General features: G+C 32.5%; 1 protein-coding gene across 9 annotated transcripts in view; it reads left to right on the top strand.

The window, feature by feature from the left end:
• The window catches only part of LOC132757314 (caspase recruitment domain-containing protein 9-like), a 46452-nt gene extending 26657 nt beyond the window's left edge, over positions 1-19795 (top strand). For 2 of the 9 annotated variants that reach the window (XM_060748560.1, XM_060748561.1), the window contains exons 10-21: positions 1098-1283; positions 1676-1705; positions 2973-3002; positions 5028-5075; positions 6199-6292; positions 6691-6711; positions 12842-13054; positions 14654-14815; positions 15084-15255; positions 15914-16076; positions 17088-17238; positions 19664-19795. In XM_060748560.1, the coding sequence (XP_060604543.1) occupies positions 1098-1283; positions 1676-1705; positions 2973-3002; positions 5028-5075; positions 6199-6292; positions 6691-6711; positions 12842-13054; positions 14654-14815; positions 15084-15255; positions 15914-16076; positions 17088-17238; positions 19664-19752 (1359 nt within the window). In that variant the 3' untranslated portion in view covers positions 19753-19795. Of the gene's footprint in view, positions 1-1097; positions 1284-1675; positions 1706-2972; positions 3003-5027; positions 5076-6183; positions 6293-6690; positions 6712-12841; positions 13055-14653; positions 14816-15083; positions 15256-15913; positions 16077-17087; positions 17239-19663 lie in introns of all 9 variants that reach the window. The other 7 variants (XM_060748563.1, XM_060748564.1, XM_060748562.1 and 4 more) reach the window with 7 other exon arrangements.
• The last annotated feature ends 961 nt before the right edge of the window (positions 19796-20756 follow it).

Here is a 20756-nt window from a genome sequence, read left to right as displayed (position 1 = left end):
TGATAAGCACTCATATCTGTGTCTTGTTTAGGCTGATTTATCTCCCCCTTTTTTACTTAGTCTCTTGGTTAATGTGTACATGCAAGTTTTACATATCTCAATAACTATCAAAGATATTTATTTAAAACTTCACATATGCATTAAGGGTCATAATTGTAGGTCACAGACCAAGATCCATACTTCTATCTTGCATTGAGGCTGATTTTTCTCCCCTTTTTCAACTTAGAAATTCATGGTAAAGTTTTGCTTGTAAGCTGTTATCTCCATAACTACTGAAGGGTTTGTGCATTTTTTGAGACAATTTTATGCATTCATAATATAAAAGCAGTGATTTACTTGATAAAACATCTTAATTACAAGCCTTTGTACCTTTTCGGTCAATTCTATGTATTCATAGGTAAGCATTATTATACTCAATAAAACACCCTTGTGACAACTTTTTTGAATAGTCGAGCCTTACTTTCCTCCTACAGTTCTTGTTTATACAACCATTATCTTGGCCATTTCAAAATGATGCTACAGTTGTAAGGGAATGGTCAAATGTTGTAGACAGATACATTTGTTTTGTATATTGATGCTTGTTAATAATGGGAGAAAAGACAAGGTTAGATGATCTTACCTTAAGAAATGTCTTACCTTTATGAATGTCATATATCAGCATGATTTCCCTATATACATGACATACTGTGTTTTAAGTACTAAGTGCTGTTCTTGATTAGAAATTTGCTCTGTGATATATCTTACTTAGTTTAATTCTTTGGGACTGATAATTCATTTTTTGTGTTTCTATAAAATTGAATTCATGAAAAAAGTAAAACTTGGATGATAAATATATGAGCTGTGTCATGACAAAACCAACATAATGGGTTTGCGACCAGCATGGATCCAGACCAGCCTGCCCATCCGCGCAGTCTGATCAGGAGCCATGCTGTTCGCTTTTAAACCTTTTTAAAAGTAGAGAAACTGATAGTGCAGAGCATGGATCCTGATCAGACTGCGCGGATCGGATGCGCAGGCTGGTCTGGATCCATGCTGGTCGCAAACGCACTATGTTGGTTTTGTTGTGACAAGGCTCATATATTTTGTTTGTTAAAAAGTTACAACAGCGCAGTATGGCAGAACAACAAAGATTAACGGAGCTAATTCGAGAGAAGGCGGAACTGTTTGAACAGAATCACCAACTAGAGGTTAATCTGCAGTCATGTAGGGCAGAAATTGACAAGATCAAGGCAAGACTGTCTGGTAGCAGTATTGAGAATACAGGAAGCAGCCAGGAAATTGGGGTATTATATACTGTAATATTTTTAAAGGGTTTTATCTAGTTAGCGCTGATTTCGGATACGCGCCTTCACATATATTAAAGGCACTTTACTAACATATTTATTTAATACAAGCAATTTGAAAGAATTATTTTCTAAAATTCAGACATTAATTTTTACATCAGATATACACACTATTAAACAAGTCGTTCTATCACATAAAACAGTAGATATATGATAAATGTTGAAAGTTCAGTGCAAAAAGAAGTCTCAGACTTACAGCCCATTTGATGTGTGATGAAGATTATCTTATTTTTGTCCTTAATTAATAGGCATGGATTTTTTTACAAAATTTAAAATCTAAAATCCTAAAAAAATTATAGATCTGAATTAGATTTTATTGTTTATACTTGCAGAGCAGTGGATCTGACACAGAGCTTCTTGAGGTGAGATGTACAAAAGTTTACTTGAGAAATTATTTTCGTCAGAGCGATGGTTATCCGCTATTTAAAACTGGTTTGAGCTGTCATGTGTAAGAATCAACCATGAAGTTAGTTGGCCTGAGTGGTTAATTTGTGGCATCAATATGACAAATAGGTGTTAAATAGGCGATAAACACCACTCAGACCAATATTATTTCAATTCTAACATGACCAAGAAGAAAGAATAAGGGAGATTACTTGCGTTATTTTCAAGTAGAGATTATTTCTACTACTGATTTTTATATTTGGCTGTTCTATTCCCCACCTTACTGTAGCTAAAGTGATAAATAAAACAAAACAAAAAAAAGACTTTATCATTTGAAGTATCAGTACATACATTGTAGTTTTAATTTTCAAGTTTTATTTTATCAAATAACATTACATTTATATAATATTGCTTTAAATAGATAAAGATAGGATTCAAAACTCACCAAATTGGTGTATTTGAGATTTTAGCATGATTTGAAAAGAAAATATGATAGGAATGGAAAATACCATTGTTTATCAAACTTATCTTAGGGAGTACATGATGTAACATACCGGTATATAAAAGAACAATATATAAGTGGTATTTATGGTTTTACACCGCTTATTTTCTCTTTCATGTATAGTGACAAAATCACAAGTCATGTTAGAATGTATGTTTAATGATTATAATAGTTTATTCTTTCTGCTAGTCATGTCTCAGAAAACTGTAGAATCAGTAGGCAAGCTAGATTATGTTTTACAACAGTGATGCATTGTTTGTCATTTGGTTCTTATACATTTAATAGAAGGTCGTCCATTAATTAACTGATTATCAATAAATCTATGATAAAAGTTTTTTAAAATGCATTCTTTATTAGGGTATTGGAATGATAATTGCAATATGAATAAAAATGCTGACCTGTATATGCTTTAAGATTATAACCAGGAATTTGTAGTGCTAGTTGTTTTTATTATTGCACATTGATGAAATTCCCTTTTCATCTACTATAAGAGATTCCAACCATCACAAAGGCCAAATGTTTTCTTCAAAGGTCAAGAAACTGGAAGTATTGGCTGATGTAGGTGCCAAGTCCTAAGAATATAACATATTTTACTGCATGTTTTGTTTCCCAGGAACAAACATCCATCATTCTTGCCATGTGCACACATTCATGTATATAAAATCAATTTACATGTGTCTATTAAACGAAAGCGTTTATTAAATATTTTGTTTCCAAACATTTGTGAAATATTTTGTTTGTAGGACAGAAATAGAACATATAGAAGAATAGAAGTAAGTATAAATATATACACATTGTATTATAGATAACAAGTGTATGTTTTTGTGTAGCACGTTTGTTATTTATTAACTTCTGTTTTTAGAGTGGTTGATGCTTCTTATTTAATTGAAAATTTTTTATCTTTACTCATTTTATTCCATGTTTGTATGCATGAAAGCATTTTTGATGTTTTTCTGGCACTTATTGAGAAAATATAAATTGTAACTTTATACATGTAAATACATGTTTTTATATTTTTGTACAAATATATCAACTTGAATGCAAAATTCTGCTGTACTTTATGCATGTTAACTATGAGACAGCTTTACTTTAATGTACACACACCAAATATAGCAAAAATCTTTTATCAAATGCACTTGTTTATGTATGTTAGTTATAGACAGATTCACCATATCATGTTGGTAAACTTCAGCAATACTACATGTTTGGTAAATACACCTTACACATTTTTATTTTATATCTCATGTATTTTGGTTGTCATAAAAAATTGTGGTTTGTTTCAAGTTTAAAGGATATACAATTCCATGTATCAATGCCAAAATTGAAAGTACATTTCATAAATATATTCCGAGCAAAATCTCAAAATTGCAGAGGAAAAGGTTAAAAGACAAACAAAATATATGAAGTCTAATTATCATGGTATTGTTTTAGGGCGCATGTAAACATCACAAGATTAAAGCTCAAACATTGTGTATTGTCTTTTTATTACTTTTTGAATATGAAAAGATTAACACTTTAAGTCCAGCAAGAAGGGAGGGTGACGGACCTTCCTGAACCTGTTACAATTTACATATTCATTTCCAGCAGTGTTGTTTTTGTGGTGTGACTAGGTGCATATTTTCTGTGAAGCAGTGAGTTTTTGATGTTTTCATACATCTTGGTTGCTACTTCTTTATAGTGCTCATAAGGTCAACGCGCAGGGTCTGCAAAATCAAACACTCATGAATTAAATAGAAACAATAATAATTACAAAAGATAAATTATTTCTGCTTTTATCTATCTATGTTTGTTTAATTTATAAATGCTCTCATATTTTAACAATGCAGTGATATGTTTATCTGGGCTGTTTATTTGTTAACTATGCAGTGTTGCACAATTATTCTGGACTACACACTGTTGCTGAACTATAATATATTTACACATTAATGAATTCTGCTTTATCAGTGTGTATATTGAACTTAATATATTGTTTTGAGCTTAAACTTAATATTATAATGTTATTTTGGTTTTTGAGTGATATATGTAGATATATTACCTGTCAAGATTTTATATCAGCCGAGCCGTTAGGCGAGGGTGATATTTTATCTTGGCAGGTAATATATCCACATATATCACTCAAAAACCAAAATAATAATTTTATTACCCTTCCCCTGTCAAGCTTAGACGATTTTAAAATAAATCATTGCTACTTTAAATGAAACTTCGAAATAAGATTCCCTTTAGGGTACCCCTTTACCACAACGTCACATAAATACATGACGTATATTCTTTCGAACGTAACGTATTTAAACAAGAGAAAAGTAGTCTGTTGAACACACTTTTTTAGAATTAATATCAAGCTTTCTCAAGGTCAGATTTATTTTCAATACTGATGAGAATATGTATCATTACTCTATTTTGGTAAATATTTATCATTTGACAGTTAAAAAGTGCTTGTAAATCGGAATTTACATTGTGTAAGATCAAACCGTATGCGCATCGCCACAGTGCACATTGTTTACAACGTCGGGTACCTGACGGGGAAATTTAGTGTGTATATTACCCGTCTGGCTTGGTAATATCAATTTCTTTCGGGTGATCAATATCCAATCAAAAAGGCGGAAAAATCTGGAAGGGTAATAAACTGTTTTGAGCTTGAACTAAATATATTGTTTTGAGCTTGAACTAAATATACTGTTTTGAGCTTGAACTAAAAACACTGTTTTGAGCTTGAACTAAATAAACTGTTTTGAGCTTGAACTACATAAACTGTTTTGAGCTTGAACTAAATATTTAATGATATGTGCTTGCCTTTTAAGGACTTGCTTGATTTTGATATGGAAGTTCAATATAGATCTGTACGTCAGGTAATTGATAATAACTACTTATTCATTTTATCTCCACTTTACTATAGCTTCAACTTACCTTCACAATTTAGTATCATAAACCCACATTTCTCCAGGTACATGTTATAATAGTGATAATGTCAAACTTTAGTACCTAACTGTTGAAACATATAATTGTATTGTTAGTACTGCTTGCTATCAACTAGTCAGCTAACAATATTTAGATCATTTGCTTGATTATGTTCTTTTTAAAGTTAATTATTAATCAGATTGCTAAAATCTTTTGTGATGTTTTTTTACATAATTATATATAGAAGCCTTAAGTATCTGTTTTAAAATTTATCATAAACTGTTCAAACATTTGAATATATTTTAAAGACTTTTGTTAGAAATGAATAAGCAACACCTTTATGCCATTATCTTACTTTATGTTAGTAATTATGCTGAAATGTTTAATGTATTCAAATGTGTGATAGATTTTCCTTAGTTATGTATCACATTAATATATTCAATGTAGATAAATAAATCATTAATTGAGCCGCGTCACGACAAAACCAACATCATGCGTTTGCGACCAGCATAGATCCAGACCAGCCTGCGCATCCGCGCAGTCTGATCAGGATCCACGCTGTTCGCTATCAGTTTCTCTAATTGTAATAGCGTTGGTAAGCGAACAGCATGGATCCTGATCAGACTGCGTGGATGCGCAGGCTGGTCTGCATCCATGCTGGTCGCAAACGCATTATGTTGGTTTTGTCGTGGCACGGCTCAATTTAATTATTTTCTTAACCAGCTGGAACAGAAACTGATCAGTGTTTGGCAGCAACACATATGACAAAACCAATATGTTGAATTATTCTGACCTTAACCTTGACCTTTATTTGACCTTGACAATCTTTGGCAATTCTGAACATCCATGTAGTCTGACTAAGCTCTATTGTTGACAGACTAACTTTAAAATTTTATTTTTTGTATTTTATTCCCAAAATTGATAAGTTGGATAAATCAATTGATGAAATTCAGCAAGTAAAGGGTTAAATTTGCATCATATATATACTATTTGCACAGACTAACATTGGTTGCACTTTATATCTAGATATTTTGTAACTATGTATCTACAGTTGTACAGAACTATAAATTTCAGAGGCGGAAAGTTGTGAAGAAAGGATACACTGGTGAGAAGTATGCTGATAGGCTGGCAAGTCAGAGACGACACACCCCAGGGGCGGATCTTCTTGGTACTTATTTTTTTATCATTGTTATGAAAGTTTTAGCTATTTATTTAAGAGGGGTTGGGGGAGGGGGGAATTGAATTAAATTGTGATCGTGACAGCTGCTTAGCTCATGCTAAAGGGTCAAACATATCAAGAATAAAGGTCAGCTTTTGTTTGTCTGTTTTCTTTTGGCCATCACTTTAATTTTCTTTTATGAACTAACAATGCTTAGAGCTTAGATATTTGGCATGTAGTATTTCCTAGTGGACATGGACAAAAGTTATATAAATTATGTCAATGGATCTTAGATGAGTAACCAATAGCCATTATGGCCTTATTGTCATTTAGTCTGAAAATATTTTCTAATGAGTGTTACTTTGCAATGTGAGACTCTAATTACCAATCAGTGTTATTTTCTTTAGGTGACTTTTTAATGAAGAAAGGTATTTATTTCTAGAAGACTTTTTTCTTTATTTTGTTCCTTTCTGCTTTCTCTAAATCTCTAAACAAAGATTGAAATTAAGTAATAAGTTTTCCTTGTTTGATTGACTATTTTGAGTAAAATGCCAGTCACAGAGTGCCATCAAATGATATGATTTTTTTGTTGTTTGTTTGACAAATATGATCTTACATTTGTTGTTATTATCCCCCCCCCCCCTTTTAAAAAAAAGTAGGCTTATTTTGCAAATGTGGTTGTAATGTTGGTACACCCAATGGGCTCAAGTAATACAAACCATCAGAATAGCACATTCATGCAACATTCTCTAATGTATAACATTTTTATGAACAATAAAGGATATATTTGGACTTGTACAAAGCTTGAGAAATTATATTTTACTTGTCCAGCAGCTTGTCCAATTATGTTTCGCTCATCCATATATATTCCACAATTGTACAGTTCAATGTGTAATAACCTATAAATATTATACAAGTCTAGGAATGGTCTATAAAGAAAGTCTGTGGCAAACTTAATGAAATTTCTCAGACAGTTTAAATGAAATGATGACAAATGTAAGACTCTTTTTATCACATGATATTTTGGAGCAAAGAAATATCTAAATACTCAGCAGTCTCTATTTGATGTGCCATTTTTGATTTGTCATCACCCATTGACTTTGACATTATATTGAGTACATAACATCATGACTATTTATTTTAAACATGCGTCTTATAAAGACTAAATGAGTAGATAATTTTCTGTCTGTCTTATAATTGACTGTCTTATGAGTAACCATGTCTAATAAGTGACTTTGTCTTATATGTTATACTGTATTATATAAGTGTCATTGTCTTGAAAGTAACCCTAACTTATAGTCTTACCAGAATACCTGTCTTAAAAGTGAACTTTTCTTATAAGTAACTGTTACTTATATGTGATGCTGCTTGTAGGTAGTTGTATTCCTGTCTTGTACATGTAAGTGACATTGTCTTATAAAAAATGACTCTGCCTTAAAAGTGAGTCATTTTTATGAGTAATCTTGTCTTATAAGTAACCCTGTTTTATAAATGACTTAATTCTGTCTTATAAGTGAATCCTTTTTATGAGTAATTTTCTTATAAATAACTCAGTTTTAAAAATGTCTGTTTTAAAGATAACCATGTCTTATATTTTTCTGTCTTATAAGTAACTCTGTCTTGATTGTGACTGTTTTACATTTGACTTTTTCTGTTAATTAAATGACCATTTTTATGCTCCCCGAAAAAATTTCGGGGGAGCATATAGTCGCCGCCTTGTCCGTCCGTCCGTCTTTCCGTCCGTCCGTCCCCTTTTCTTGTCCGGGACATAACTTTGAAACAACAAGAGGTGCACAAGAACCGTAACTCTGCCTTGTCTAACTTTTGAATTATTCCCCTTTGTTTATTTTTACACTTTGAACTTTGTCCTGGACATAACTCTAAAAGTATAAGAGGTATCAACATGAAACTTTGTAGGTAGATAGATCTTATTGAGTAGGTGTGCAGTGCACCAGAACCGTAACTCTGCCTTGCCTAATTTTTTAATTATCCCCCTTTGTTTATTTTACACTTTGAACTTTGTCCGGGAAATAACTCTAAAAGTATAAGAGATATCAACATGAAACTTTGTAGGTAGATAGATCTCATTGAGTAGGTGTGCAGTGCACAAGAACCGTAACTCTGCCTTGCCTAATTTGTGAATAATCCCCCTTTGTTTATTTTACACTTTGAACTTTGTCCGGGACATTACTCTAAAAGTATAAGAGGTATCAACATGAAACTTTGTAGGTAGATAGATCTCATTGAGTAGGTGTGCAGTGCACAAGAACCGTAACTCTGCCTTGCCTGATTTTTGAATTATCTTCCTTTGTTTATTTTACACTTTGAACTTTGTCCTGGACATAACTCTAAAAGTATAAGAGGTATCAACATGAAACTTTGTAGGTAGATAGATCTCATTGAGTGGGTGTGCAGTGCACAAGAACCGTAACTCTGCCTTGCCTGATTTTTGAATTATTCCCCTTTGTTTATTTTACACTTTGAACTTTGTCCGGGACATTACTCTAAAAGTATAAGAGGTATCAATATGAAACTTTGTAGGTAGATAGATCTCATTGAGTAGGTGTGCAGTGCACAAGAACCGTAACTCTGCCTTGCCTAATTTGTGAATAATCCCCCTTTGTTTATTTTACACTTTGAACTTTGTCCGGGACATTACTCTAAAAGTATAAGATGTATCAACATGAAACTTTGTAGGTAGATAGATCTCATTGAGTAGGTGTGCAGTGCACAAGAACCGTAACTCTGCCTTGCCTAATTTTTGAATTATCTTCCTTTGTTTATTTTACACTTTGAACTTTGTCCGGGACATAACTCTAAAAGTATAAGAGGTATCAACACGAAACTTTGTAGGTAGATAGATCTCATTGAGTAGGTGTGCAGTGCACAAGAACCGTAACTCTGCCTTGCCTAATTTTTGAATTATTCCCCTTTGTTTATTTTACACTTTGAAATTTGTCTGGGACATAACTCTAAAAGTATAAGAGGTATCAACATGAAACTTTGTAGGTAGATAGATCTCATTAAGTAGGTGTGCAGTGCACAAGAACCGTAACTCTGCCTTGTCTAATTTTTGAATTATCCTCCTTTGTTTATTTTACACTTTGAACTTTGTCCTGGACATAACTCTAAAAGTATAAGAGGTATCAACATGAAACTTTGTAGGTAGATAGATCTCATTGAGTAGGTGTGCAGTGAACAAGAACCTTAACTCTGCCTTGCCTAATTTTTGAATTATCCCCCTTTGTTTATTTTAACACTTTGAACTTTGTCCGGCACATAACTCTTAATGTATAAGAGATATCAACATGAAACTTTGTAGGTAGATAGATCTCATTGTATAAGATTGCAGTGCACAAGAACTGTAACACTGTCTTGCCTACTTTTGGAGTTATTGCCCTTTGTTCATTTTGACACTTTGAACTTTGTCTGGGACATTACTCTAAAATTATAAGAGATATCAACATGAATCTTTGTAGATAGATAGGTCTCATTGGGTGGAAGTGCAGTGCTTAAGAATCATTACTCTGCCTTGCCTTATTTTGAAGTAATTGCCCTTTGTTTATTTTTACTTTTTGACTTTTGTCCTGGACATTACTTTAAAACTATTAGAGATATCAACATGAAACTTTGTAGGTAGCTAGATATAATTGGATAGAACTGCAATGCTTAAAGAACCTAAACAAAGCCTGGTCTAATTTTGGAGTTATTGCCCTTTGTTCATTTTTACACTTGGACTTTTACCCGGGACATAACTCTGATATCATCAGGAAACTTTATAGATAGATAGATCTCATTGAATAGAAGTGCAGTGCAAAAAAACATAACTCCGCTTTGCCTAATTTTGGAGTTTTTGCCCTTTGTTCATTTTTTTTTATACTTTCCTGTGTCCAGAACCTTCTCGGGGAGCATCACCCAGTTCAACCGGTTCTTGTTTATAAGAACTTAAAGTGATCCTGACTTATAAGTGTCCTATCTAACAAGTGTTGTTTTTTTAAGCAAATTAATAAGGTGTGTTTGGTGAGCTTTTGTGATTGCATTTCGTCTGGCATCAGTCCGTTCATCGTCCATCCGTCCATAAACTTTTACAAATCTCCTCACAAACCGCTAAGCCAATTTCATCCAAACTTCACAGGAATGTTCCAACCAAAAGAAAAAAACTTAAAATATCTTCTTTTAGAAAACCAAAAGAGCTAGAGCTTAAATATTTGGCATGAAACATTATCTAGTCAGTGTTCAAATAAATGCCCTGGGGTCAAAATTGGCCCTGCCTCGGGTTGGGGGTCATTGATTTTCTTATTTGTATATAGTACATACTTAAAAAATCTTCTTTTAAAAAACCCAAATAGCTAGAGCTTAGATATTAAGCATGAAACATCCTCTAGTGGGTGTCTATGAAGTTTGTTCAAATAAAAGCCCTTGGGTAAAATTTGCCCCATGCCAGGGGTCATTGATTTTTCTTATTTGTATATAGTAAAAACTTAAAAAATCCTCTTTTAAAAACCAAAATAGCTAGAGCTTAGATATTTAGCAGGAAACACCTTGTAGTAGGTGTCTACCAAGTTTGTTCAAATAAAAGTCCTGGGATAAAAATTGGCAGGGGGTCATTGTTTTTCCTTAATGTACATGGTAAAACTAAAAAAAAATCCTCTTTTAAACACCCCAAAGAGCTAGAGCTAAGATATTTAGCATGAAACTTCTTCTAATGGGTGTCTACCAAGTTTGTTCAAATAAACTTAGGTTAAAATTGGCCCTGCCCTGGGGGTCATTGTTTTTCCCTATATGTATATAGTAAAAACTTAAAAAATCTTGTTATAAAAACCCCAAAGAGCTAGAGCTTAGCTAGAGCTTTAGCATGAAACATCTTCTAATGAGTGTCTACCAAGTTTGTTCAAGTAAAAGCCCCTGGTTAAAAATTGGCCTTGGCCCAGGGTCCTATATACAGGTGAGCGATTTCAGGTCATCATGGCCCTCTTGTTTATTCTCACAACAGTATTTTAGTAATATGACACTTTATCTGTTAATACTAAGATGAATATCATTTGCAAAGATAGCCTGATTCTAGTAAGACATACACTGCTCTTACTACATTTAAGATCATGGTGAAAGATTTTCTATTACTCATTTTTTCACTGAACTCTGTAAGGTATTTTTTTGTTACCTGGGTAAACTATTTCATGACCATCATCTCCTCTTGTATGAAAGAGTGCATTATGCTGTCATAAATTTTAATATATGTAAGGGCCTTCTTTGTTCTAAAATTTCATTGAAGTTTTTTGTTTGTATCATCCATGGTTTGACTGAATCCTTTGAGATATTGCTTTGAATCATGGAATACTTATTTGTGACCTTCACACACTAACATTTAGGCTAGAGCACATACATCTATATCAGTATTCTGTTAAAGGAACACTTAAGTTTGTTGTCTTATGCACAGCTCTTGTTTTAAAATTTTTGAAGTAACTTTTTTTCTTGTAGAATAAAACTTTTGTGACATTTTATGTTTAAATGATTCACCCCTGTTACTTTTTGCTTCATGTATCTTCTTTTGTCCTATCTTTATCAATCCAAAGCTTTCTCAGCTAACCGTTTGTTAATGCGAACAGTTTATGAAATTGTACCATTTATATTGATGAGAACTGTTGAAACAGTAAAAAAGTGGTTCTCTTACGCCTGTAAGTAATATGTAACCAGGTTTTTCCAAAGAAAATACAGGTACTGTTAGGAGATTGATGAATGTTTTAGATGGCTGTTACGGCAGGTGAAAAAATCTGTTTTGTTTGCAACTGCTCATTCAATTTTCTCAACTAATTTCAACTAAGCTTTCACAGAAGTGTTCTCATGAAGTGTATTGGCTCATATTGTCAGGATTTTGTGATTTGATTATTTTAAGCTCAACTTTTCTACATGTATTAAACAGCGGAGTTGTTGTCATGACCTAAACAATCTGATTATGTACTAATTGGCAAACATAGCTTCCCCTGTAACAATTGTAATTTGACCTGAATGTTTCTACAACAACTTCAATTGCCTTAAAAAGTTTATACATGAACCAGTAAAATAAATTAAATGCATGTCATTCATTTTCATTATTATAATTAATGGCACCACCATACATATGTATATATCCTCTGGAAAATATTATATTTTTTGTATACAAGAGGACTTAAACACAAATTCAAAAAAAGGAATAGTTTTTAAGTTTCATATGACATGTTAATAAGTTATGTTGATGTTAAAAAAAGTTAAGACTGTTATATTGACAAGCCTGTTGTGATAGTTATATATTGATATTTGAGCCACGTCACGACAAAACAAACATAGTGCGTTTGAGACCAGCATGGATCCAGACCAGCCTGCGCATTTGCGCAGTCTGATCAGTATCCACACTGTTCGCTATCAGTTTCTCTACTTGTAAAAGGGTTGGTAAGCGAACAGCATGGATCCTGATCAGACTGTGCAGATGCGCAGGCTGGTCTGGATCCATGCTGGTCGCAAACGCATTACGTTGGTTTTGTCGTGACACGGCTCAATTATGTTTGTTTTGTTTTACCATAGATGATGACATGAATGACTTGAATCATAAATCTTACACATTACCTGCCAAGGCAAATGAGACCCCGGAGAAAATGTTTCAGCGAGAGGTTGCAAATTTTAGGTTCTCTCAAAAAAATATATCTACATCAATGAATGTGAACACTGGAAGTTTTCGGGATAGCACACCTGTGATGTTGAATGAAACACCTGAATTTGAATCCATACATAGAAGAGGTATGTTACTTTGTCTATGAGGCATATTGAATGATATTATGAGGTTATATTATATATTGTTTAGTACATTATTGAATTCTGTTGGACAAGTACAAAGCTGTCAATCCTATATTGGACAAAGCGCTTAAGTCCAGTTTTATATAGTTTTTTTTTTAACTTTGCACAAGCCCAGTTGAGTCAGCATTGTGTTCAACAATGTAATATAATGACCCCTTTGTTTCATACCACCAATTACTTGATATTTTGAGAGAAAAAATTGTTACTTAAACTACAATAAGGATTTGATATAGATTATTAAAATGAAGATGAGGCTAGATGGAGTACAATAGCGATTTAGCTGTCTTTTTTTTATATGGTTCTCCACTATGTTGGCATACTTCTTTATTGAAGGCCACCAGGGATGTTTATTGTCAAACTCCCTGTTTTACCCATCCCTTACACTTTAAAACCAGCTGAAGACAGTAGATCTCGTATTACTCTGTATCTGCAAATTTTTGCAACTTTTTATCTACAGAATATTATAAATAAACAAAAAGCTACACAGTGGTTGTGGCAGATTTTTGTTCTTATTTAAAAATTTGCAGTTACTTATGCATTTGCTATGCTAGATCTGCATTATTTAAAGGCCATGACATCATACAATAATGCAACCTGTCTAGTTGATGTTATGCCTTAAGCAGACAAAATTTCACACAACTTCATTAGACAAGAAAAATCAATATACTAATTAAATGATTAAACTTTCAGTATGTAAAAAAGAAATGTGATCCTCTGATAGTGCTTGTGAGTTGTTTTGTATGATATATTTTACTGTTGCAGTGCCTATGAGTCATTTTGTATGATATATATTACTGTTGCAGTGCCTATGAGTCATTTTGTATGATATATATTACTATTGAAATGCTTGTGAGTCATTTTGTATGATATATATTACTATTAAAGTGCCTATGAGTCATTTTGTATGATATATATTACTATTGAAATGCCTGTGAGTCATTTTGTATGATATATATTACTATTGCAGTGCCTGTGAGTCATTTTGTATGATATATATTACTATTAAAGTGCCTGTGAGTCATTTTGTATGATATATATTACTGTTGAAGTGCCTGTGAGTCATTTTGTATGATATATATTACTATTGCAGTGCCTGTGAGTCGTTTTGTATGATATATATTACTATTGAAGTGCCTGTGAGTCATTTTGTATGATATATATTACTGTTGCAGTGCCTGTGAGTCATTTTGTATGATATATATTACTATTTGAAGTGCCTGTGAGTCATTTTGTATGATATATATTACTGTTGCAGTGCCTGTGAGTCATTTTGTATGATATATATTACTGTTGCAGTGCCTGTGAGTCATTTTGTATGATATATATTACTGTTGCAGTGCCTGTGAGTCATTTTGTATGATATATATTACTGTTGCAGTGCCTGTGAGTCATTTTGTATGATATATATTACTGTTGCAGTGCCTGTGAGTCATTTTGTATGATATATATTACTGTTGCAGTGCCTCTGAGTCATTTTGTATGATATATATTACTATTGCAGTGCCTGTGAGTCATTTGTATGATATGTATTTACTGTTGCAGTGCCTGTGAGTCATCATTTAGCCAAGTATGAGGAAGTAGTACCTGACACTGCCAGTGAGAGTACAGTGTATATACCACGTACATCTGGAGGAAGTCATGATGAAAGTCGCAAACTAAGCACAATACCATCTGGTTCATCATTTGAATCTTCAAATACTTCAGGTTTACAGCTTATTTATGTTTATTGCATAATTTTATTTTCGGTAATAAAAGTTGATTTAAAAACACATGTTATTATCACGATTATCTAAATACGTACATGGTTGTTAGAAATTTTTAGGGTTGTCGAATAATGGGGTTAGGCTGTATATTAAAAATGGTACAAATTTTTCACAGAAATAGAAATAAAGATCAAAAGTAAAATAAAATTAATTAAAGTAAATAAATCAGCAATCGACGGCAGTTTTAAATGTGTTTGCTGTACATGTAGGTAAATCCTACATTAGAGAGACAGGTGACAGTATGAGGTCAGCAAATAAAAGACAGGGTGCAGAATGTGACAGCATCATTAGCCAATCAGATAGCTCCAGTGATAATAGTGTTATATCTGACTTCTCCAGTCATGAAGTTTATACAGCACTATTACCAAAAGATTGTCCAACGTAAGCTTTATTGGAAGTTACTTAAACCATGACTATATTATATAATTATTTACAGAGTCTAGACATGCAAAGTGGCTAGCCTTTCTTAAATTGTCCAAATAATTCAATTCCTAAAATTACATGATGTTACATATAAAATAAAAAGAATAATAATGGATTAAATTAATATAATATCTTAAATAAAAAATCTGTTTGTCTTTCCTTGATGTTATAGGTAAATATTCATCAATTTTGACTAGCGTTGGATCATTCACTTCCAATCTAAGTTATCGAGCAAGTCCACTATCAACTTTGTGTGTTATAGATGAAACCTTTAAACATCTAATTATGTTAGAATTTAACTTGTGAACCTTGTTATAAGCCATGCTTGTGTATAATCTTTTGTGATCTAGGAGTGGTGGCTTAGTGGTTAAGGTATCTGCCTCTCAACCCAGGGATCATGGGTTCGAACCCTACTTGCATCACGACCATGTTTCTTCATATGACACCAGTTCTGGTTGGTTCCAGGAAGAGAACTCAAAAGTGATTTATATAAGTTGCAAGACCTTGTTTCACAATAGAGCATAAATAAATATGTTTAAACTATATCTTCTGTTGGAGGTGTTTGAATAAATAAACAAACATGGATAACTTACATAGTAAGATGTTTTATTTCTAGTGAAAATCGGACAGGATTGCCAGACAAGAACATGAGCAGACGTATCAGGATGAAATACTCAAACCTGGACAGGCTAGTGTTCAAGGGAGGTAATCACACTGGGATATTTATAACTAAACAACACAAGCTGTTGGAGATTAATGAAGGGGAGCAAGTGAAAGGAGTAAGTTTAATCTCTATTAATGGTGTAAAAAAAACTTACCTACCTACTTATTGTATCTACCCTTTCCAAACTGGCATGAGTTCTAGTAGGGGGAATAAAGACATTCTTAGGCTGGACAAGTGTAATACTTTAAGCTCACCTTAGAATAATGGCTTTATTGTAGTTTAGATGTGGCCAATAAATTTGAATATTTATAGAAAGGTGGCACAATAACTTAGTTGGTTAGACCACTGACTGTCACTCCTGAGGTCCCGGGTTTGATCCTGGATAACATCCTTTGGAATTTTCAGAGATACTTTCAATGTTTTCCTCCTACCTAGAGGTGCACTGGTAAGAAATCCAGGTAATCCTCGCATGTATCAGTGCAATACACAGGGCATGTAAAAGATCCAAGGGGTGTCTATTCAATAAGAGCCAGGGACTGGTTCCCAGATTCCCTTGTATCTCATAGCTGTCTCTGAAGTCTAGAGTTATGTCTATGTCCCAGCCTGGGGTTAGACATTTATGGAAGATAGATATTTCTTTATCAAATTTGAACTGTTTATACATGTAGAGCTGTATATATAGAGTAAATGTTGAGTCACATAATGCAGGTAAAATTTAAAAAAAAACTTTTTATTTTTACATTATGTCATATTTTTTCAATTTTAAACTAAACATCATCTGAATAATCAAAAACTACTGTGACCCACAGAAATTTCTATAAATATCCTTCATTATTTATTGTTTTTCTTCATTTTATAAAAAGAGTGGGACAGTCTTTTAATATTTCAGGCTATTTATACATTATGTTATTATCAGTTCTTGTTTAATTCAATTGCCATAGTTATAGTTAGTCTTTCAAAATATATATGTACAATTATTACATGTAAATGATCTCAGCCCTTACAGTGAATAAATGTGCATACGGTCACTTTAACTTGACTGATTTCTGGATTTGCTTTTGAAAATAAAATGTCAGGAATCTTTTCTGTTTGGTGGAGGTATTATTGAATGGTTTAAATATTTCAGATTATATTCACACCAAATGAAAGAGTTAACCCAGTTATCACAAATCTCAAAGGTTGTTGCTTAGATGATTTTCATCGTCTGCTAGGCGGTGAAATCATAAATAAGAAAAAAGAGAAGGAACTTTGTCTGGAGGTCAGAAATAGCAAACAAGGTAAGACTGACTATGTCACTCTGTCACATGACAGATATTATAGATTTATTGCTCAATAGTTTTAGATAAACTTTTAGAAACACTTGACCATAGGTACATGTGTAAATAGATTTAACCTTTAAACATATCATGAACCAATCAGTGGATTTTTACAGAACTTTGTATTACACACCCTAAAATGTTTTTATCACCAGACAAAAATTGTGTATGCTCCTATCATCTCAGAAATGTTATTTTACCAAAATATTAATTGAAGTCATTGAAATTTGTTATAAGAATATTTCAGTAGCCATCTCCTGTGGCAGTTTTTGTTTGTATTATAAGGAAATGCAGACCCGAGACCTAATCTGCTGTGAAACTTAAGTATTCAATGATATTTAATTCTCCAGTTTCAAGTAATTGCATTTTAAGCTAGCCATCTTTAAATATTGATAAGGAATTGTGGGACCAAAAAGTCTGTGTTTGTTTCTATAGAAATAAACCTTATAAGTAGATTGCAGTAATACCCTTTAGGAATTAAGCTTAGATTGGGAAACTGGTTTTAGATTGATGGGATAGGGTTATGGTAAGCTGTTTATTGCATTTAATTAGGCTTTAAGTAGCTTTTTATTCATATGGTAATGGTCATAGATAATTTACAACAGAAAGGTCTTTATTGTGCTTGGTGAAACAGCATGCGATATTTTTTTCAGACCTGTTCCTTCTGGATAGTGAATAATACATATGTTTCATTTAAGATGCCAATAATATGTTATAGAATTATGCATGGAATTCAAAATTGACATCAATAGAAATATTTAAAGTTTTACTTAAAAGCTCAATTTATTAGATAATTGATCATTTTGTTAGTTTGACTTGTTTTTCGAAGAAAAGAATAGAGGCATTGTTACAGTCATGTCGCCTTCCCATTGCTGTTGCCTTTCCCCAAACTTTAACATTGATCATAACTTTTTAAGTTCTTAGTGTATTATCTTCACATGGCCACAAGAAGACAAGACCTTCAAGTAGACCAGACTAAACTTGACCTTCATCTCTAAATGACCTAAATCTTCAAGGTCAAATGTCTAAATTTTGCTTGATTTTTGTTGTAAGGGGCTATAACTTTGTTACTTTTGAATGGATTGTCTTCAAACTTGATCACAATGATCTTTTAGGATAGTCCTTAAAATTAATGATCTTGAAGGTCAAATTATTGAAATTTTCAGTTTTTGCTATAAATGACTTTAATTTGTTATAATGAATGGATTGGCTTCATATTAAGACACAACATTCTTTAGGATAAGACTTTCATGTATACCAAACTCAAACTAACCTTGGCTTATATATGAGCTAAAACTTAAAGGTTAAATTATTGAATGTTACTGATTTTTGTTATAAATGACTTTAACTTGGTAATAAATAAATGGATTTATTAATATCTTCATACTTTGGACAAGTCCTTCTAAATAGGTTGAACTGACCTTGACCTTTAAATGATCTTGACAGTCAAGGTCAAATTTTATTAAATTGTCATAATTTTGTAATTTATATATGGATTTGATTTTTACAAAACTAGATGTGCTACCAAACAAAAAAATATGCCATCAAGGTCAAGTTAATGATATTTTCATGTTTTTTTCCTTGTAACTGGCTTTAACTTTGTAATTCATAGATCGATGGATTAACTTCATATTTAGACACAACATCTAGGTCAGGACCTTCATGCTGAACTGATATGACCATGAGCTTAACATTTAAATGACCTTGACCATCGAGGTCAAATTATTGAAGTTTGCTTATATTTTCTTAACATTGTCATTTTATAAAGAGATGATTCATACTTGGACAAAACAACATGTGTGCTGCCTTGGCAGACTTATTAGAATGAAAAAAAAGGGAAAAACTAACTTTTTTTTAAAAATTTCTTTTGTTTTGTATAGAAAAAGTTTAAAAAGTCAAGCATTGTCCTGGCCCGGTGGTGGCTCTTGTTGATATGCTAATTTGTATCCATGGCAACAAACACATACATTATTAATTTTATATTATACTGATTATGATCATGAGAAACACATGACAGTCAAACATCTTGTGTTTTAAAATTTAACTTTCCTATTTCTAACTAAAGGTTGAAATATATGGCTACCAACATTCCCAAAGCAAATGAGTGCCAAATAAAAAAAACTGTACAAAATGTGATCCTTTCTTTTATCTCAGACATAATATATTTTAATACAAAAAGAACTATAGTTCTTGGGATGGTAGTACTCAAAATTATTTACATTTGCAACAGAAAATCAAAGATGTAATTTTGTGGTTGTTTTATGTTTGCTTGTTGCATCATTGTTGTATATTTAATGTTGTTATTGTTGCATCATTGTTGTATATTTATTGTTGTTATTGTGGCATCATTGTTGTATATTTAATGTTATTGTTGTTGTTTATTTAGAGTACATGTCTGCATGCAGATGGATGGAGAATAACAATGGGCATGGAGATTACTTCTTTATTAGGTACACAATATTTAACATACTGTAGAACCTTGATAGTAGGGCCTGTTTCTGTATTAGGTACACAATATTTAACATACTGTAGAACCTCGATAGTAGGGGCCTGTTTAAATATAGGAGGATATATCAAAAATAAGCACATAATTTTGCTTTTGAAAAATTACATTCAAAAGTAAACATATCTCTTTTTTCTAACAGGAAATTTGTATCTGAAAATAAGTGCAATTCCTTTTCTTACTGTCAGCTTTAAAGCAAAAAATTAAGGGTGTATATGTATGTATCTTTTTTTGGGGCAAACTATTAAATTATAGCCTATTTACAACTGCATATTTAAAAGAGGCCCATAAATGCTTCTTTAAAAAATTTTATAACTAATTTATTATCTTAAAAGTGTGAATTTTATACCCCCTTCAAAGAAGGGGGGGAATTTTTTTGCTAATTGGGTTGTTTTTCAGTCGTCGCCCTGCCGTCTAGACAAGGGTTTCCGCTATTTTTGAAAAGTATTTAAACAAAGTCTTCAATTTCACAAGTGATTGGTCAAAAATATAGATACCCTATTATTTGGGTCATGGGAAAGGGGTCAAGGTCACGGGGCCCTTTTAAAAAATGGTTCCGCTGTTTATTTGAAAATATGTACACAAAGCTTCATATTTCACATAGGTTTTGTCATCATATAGATGCCCCTATGTTTTTGGGGTCCTGGGAAAAGGGTAAGCACGGGCAAAGTAAAAGGGTTTTCGCGTTTTATCTTGAAAATTGTATAAAAAGTTCATTTTCACAAAAGTGTTTGGGTCATCACTATAATGCCCCCATTGTTTTGGGGGTATGGGTAAAAGGGTCAAGGCACAGGGACCTTAAAAAATGTCAAAATGGTTTTGCGATTATTTAAAAAGTTTTTATCAAAAGTTTAAATATTTCACACAGTGTTTGGTCTAACAGAGATCCCCCTATAGATTTGGGGTCATGGGAAAGGGTCAAGGTCACGGGGGCTTAAAATTCAAAAGGGTTTCCTCTGATTATCTGAAAAGTAGT

This window comes from Ruditapes philippinarum, unplaced genomic scaffold (genome assembly GCF_026571515.1).
Source record: "Ruditapes philippinarum isolate M1 unplaced genomic scaffold, ASM2657151v2 ctg3234_1_1_1_1, whole genome shotgun sequence".
Classification (NCBI taxonomy): domain Eukaryota; kingdom Metazoa; phylum Mollusca; class Bivalvia; order Venerida; family Veneridae; genus Ruditapes; species Ruditapes philippinarum.
The sequence above is the reverse complement of the archived record's forward strand: the minus strand, read 5'-3'. Positions and strand labels throughout refer to the sequence as shown.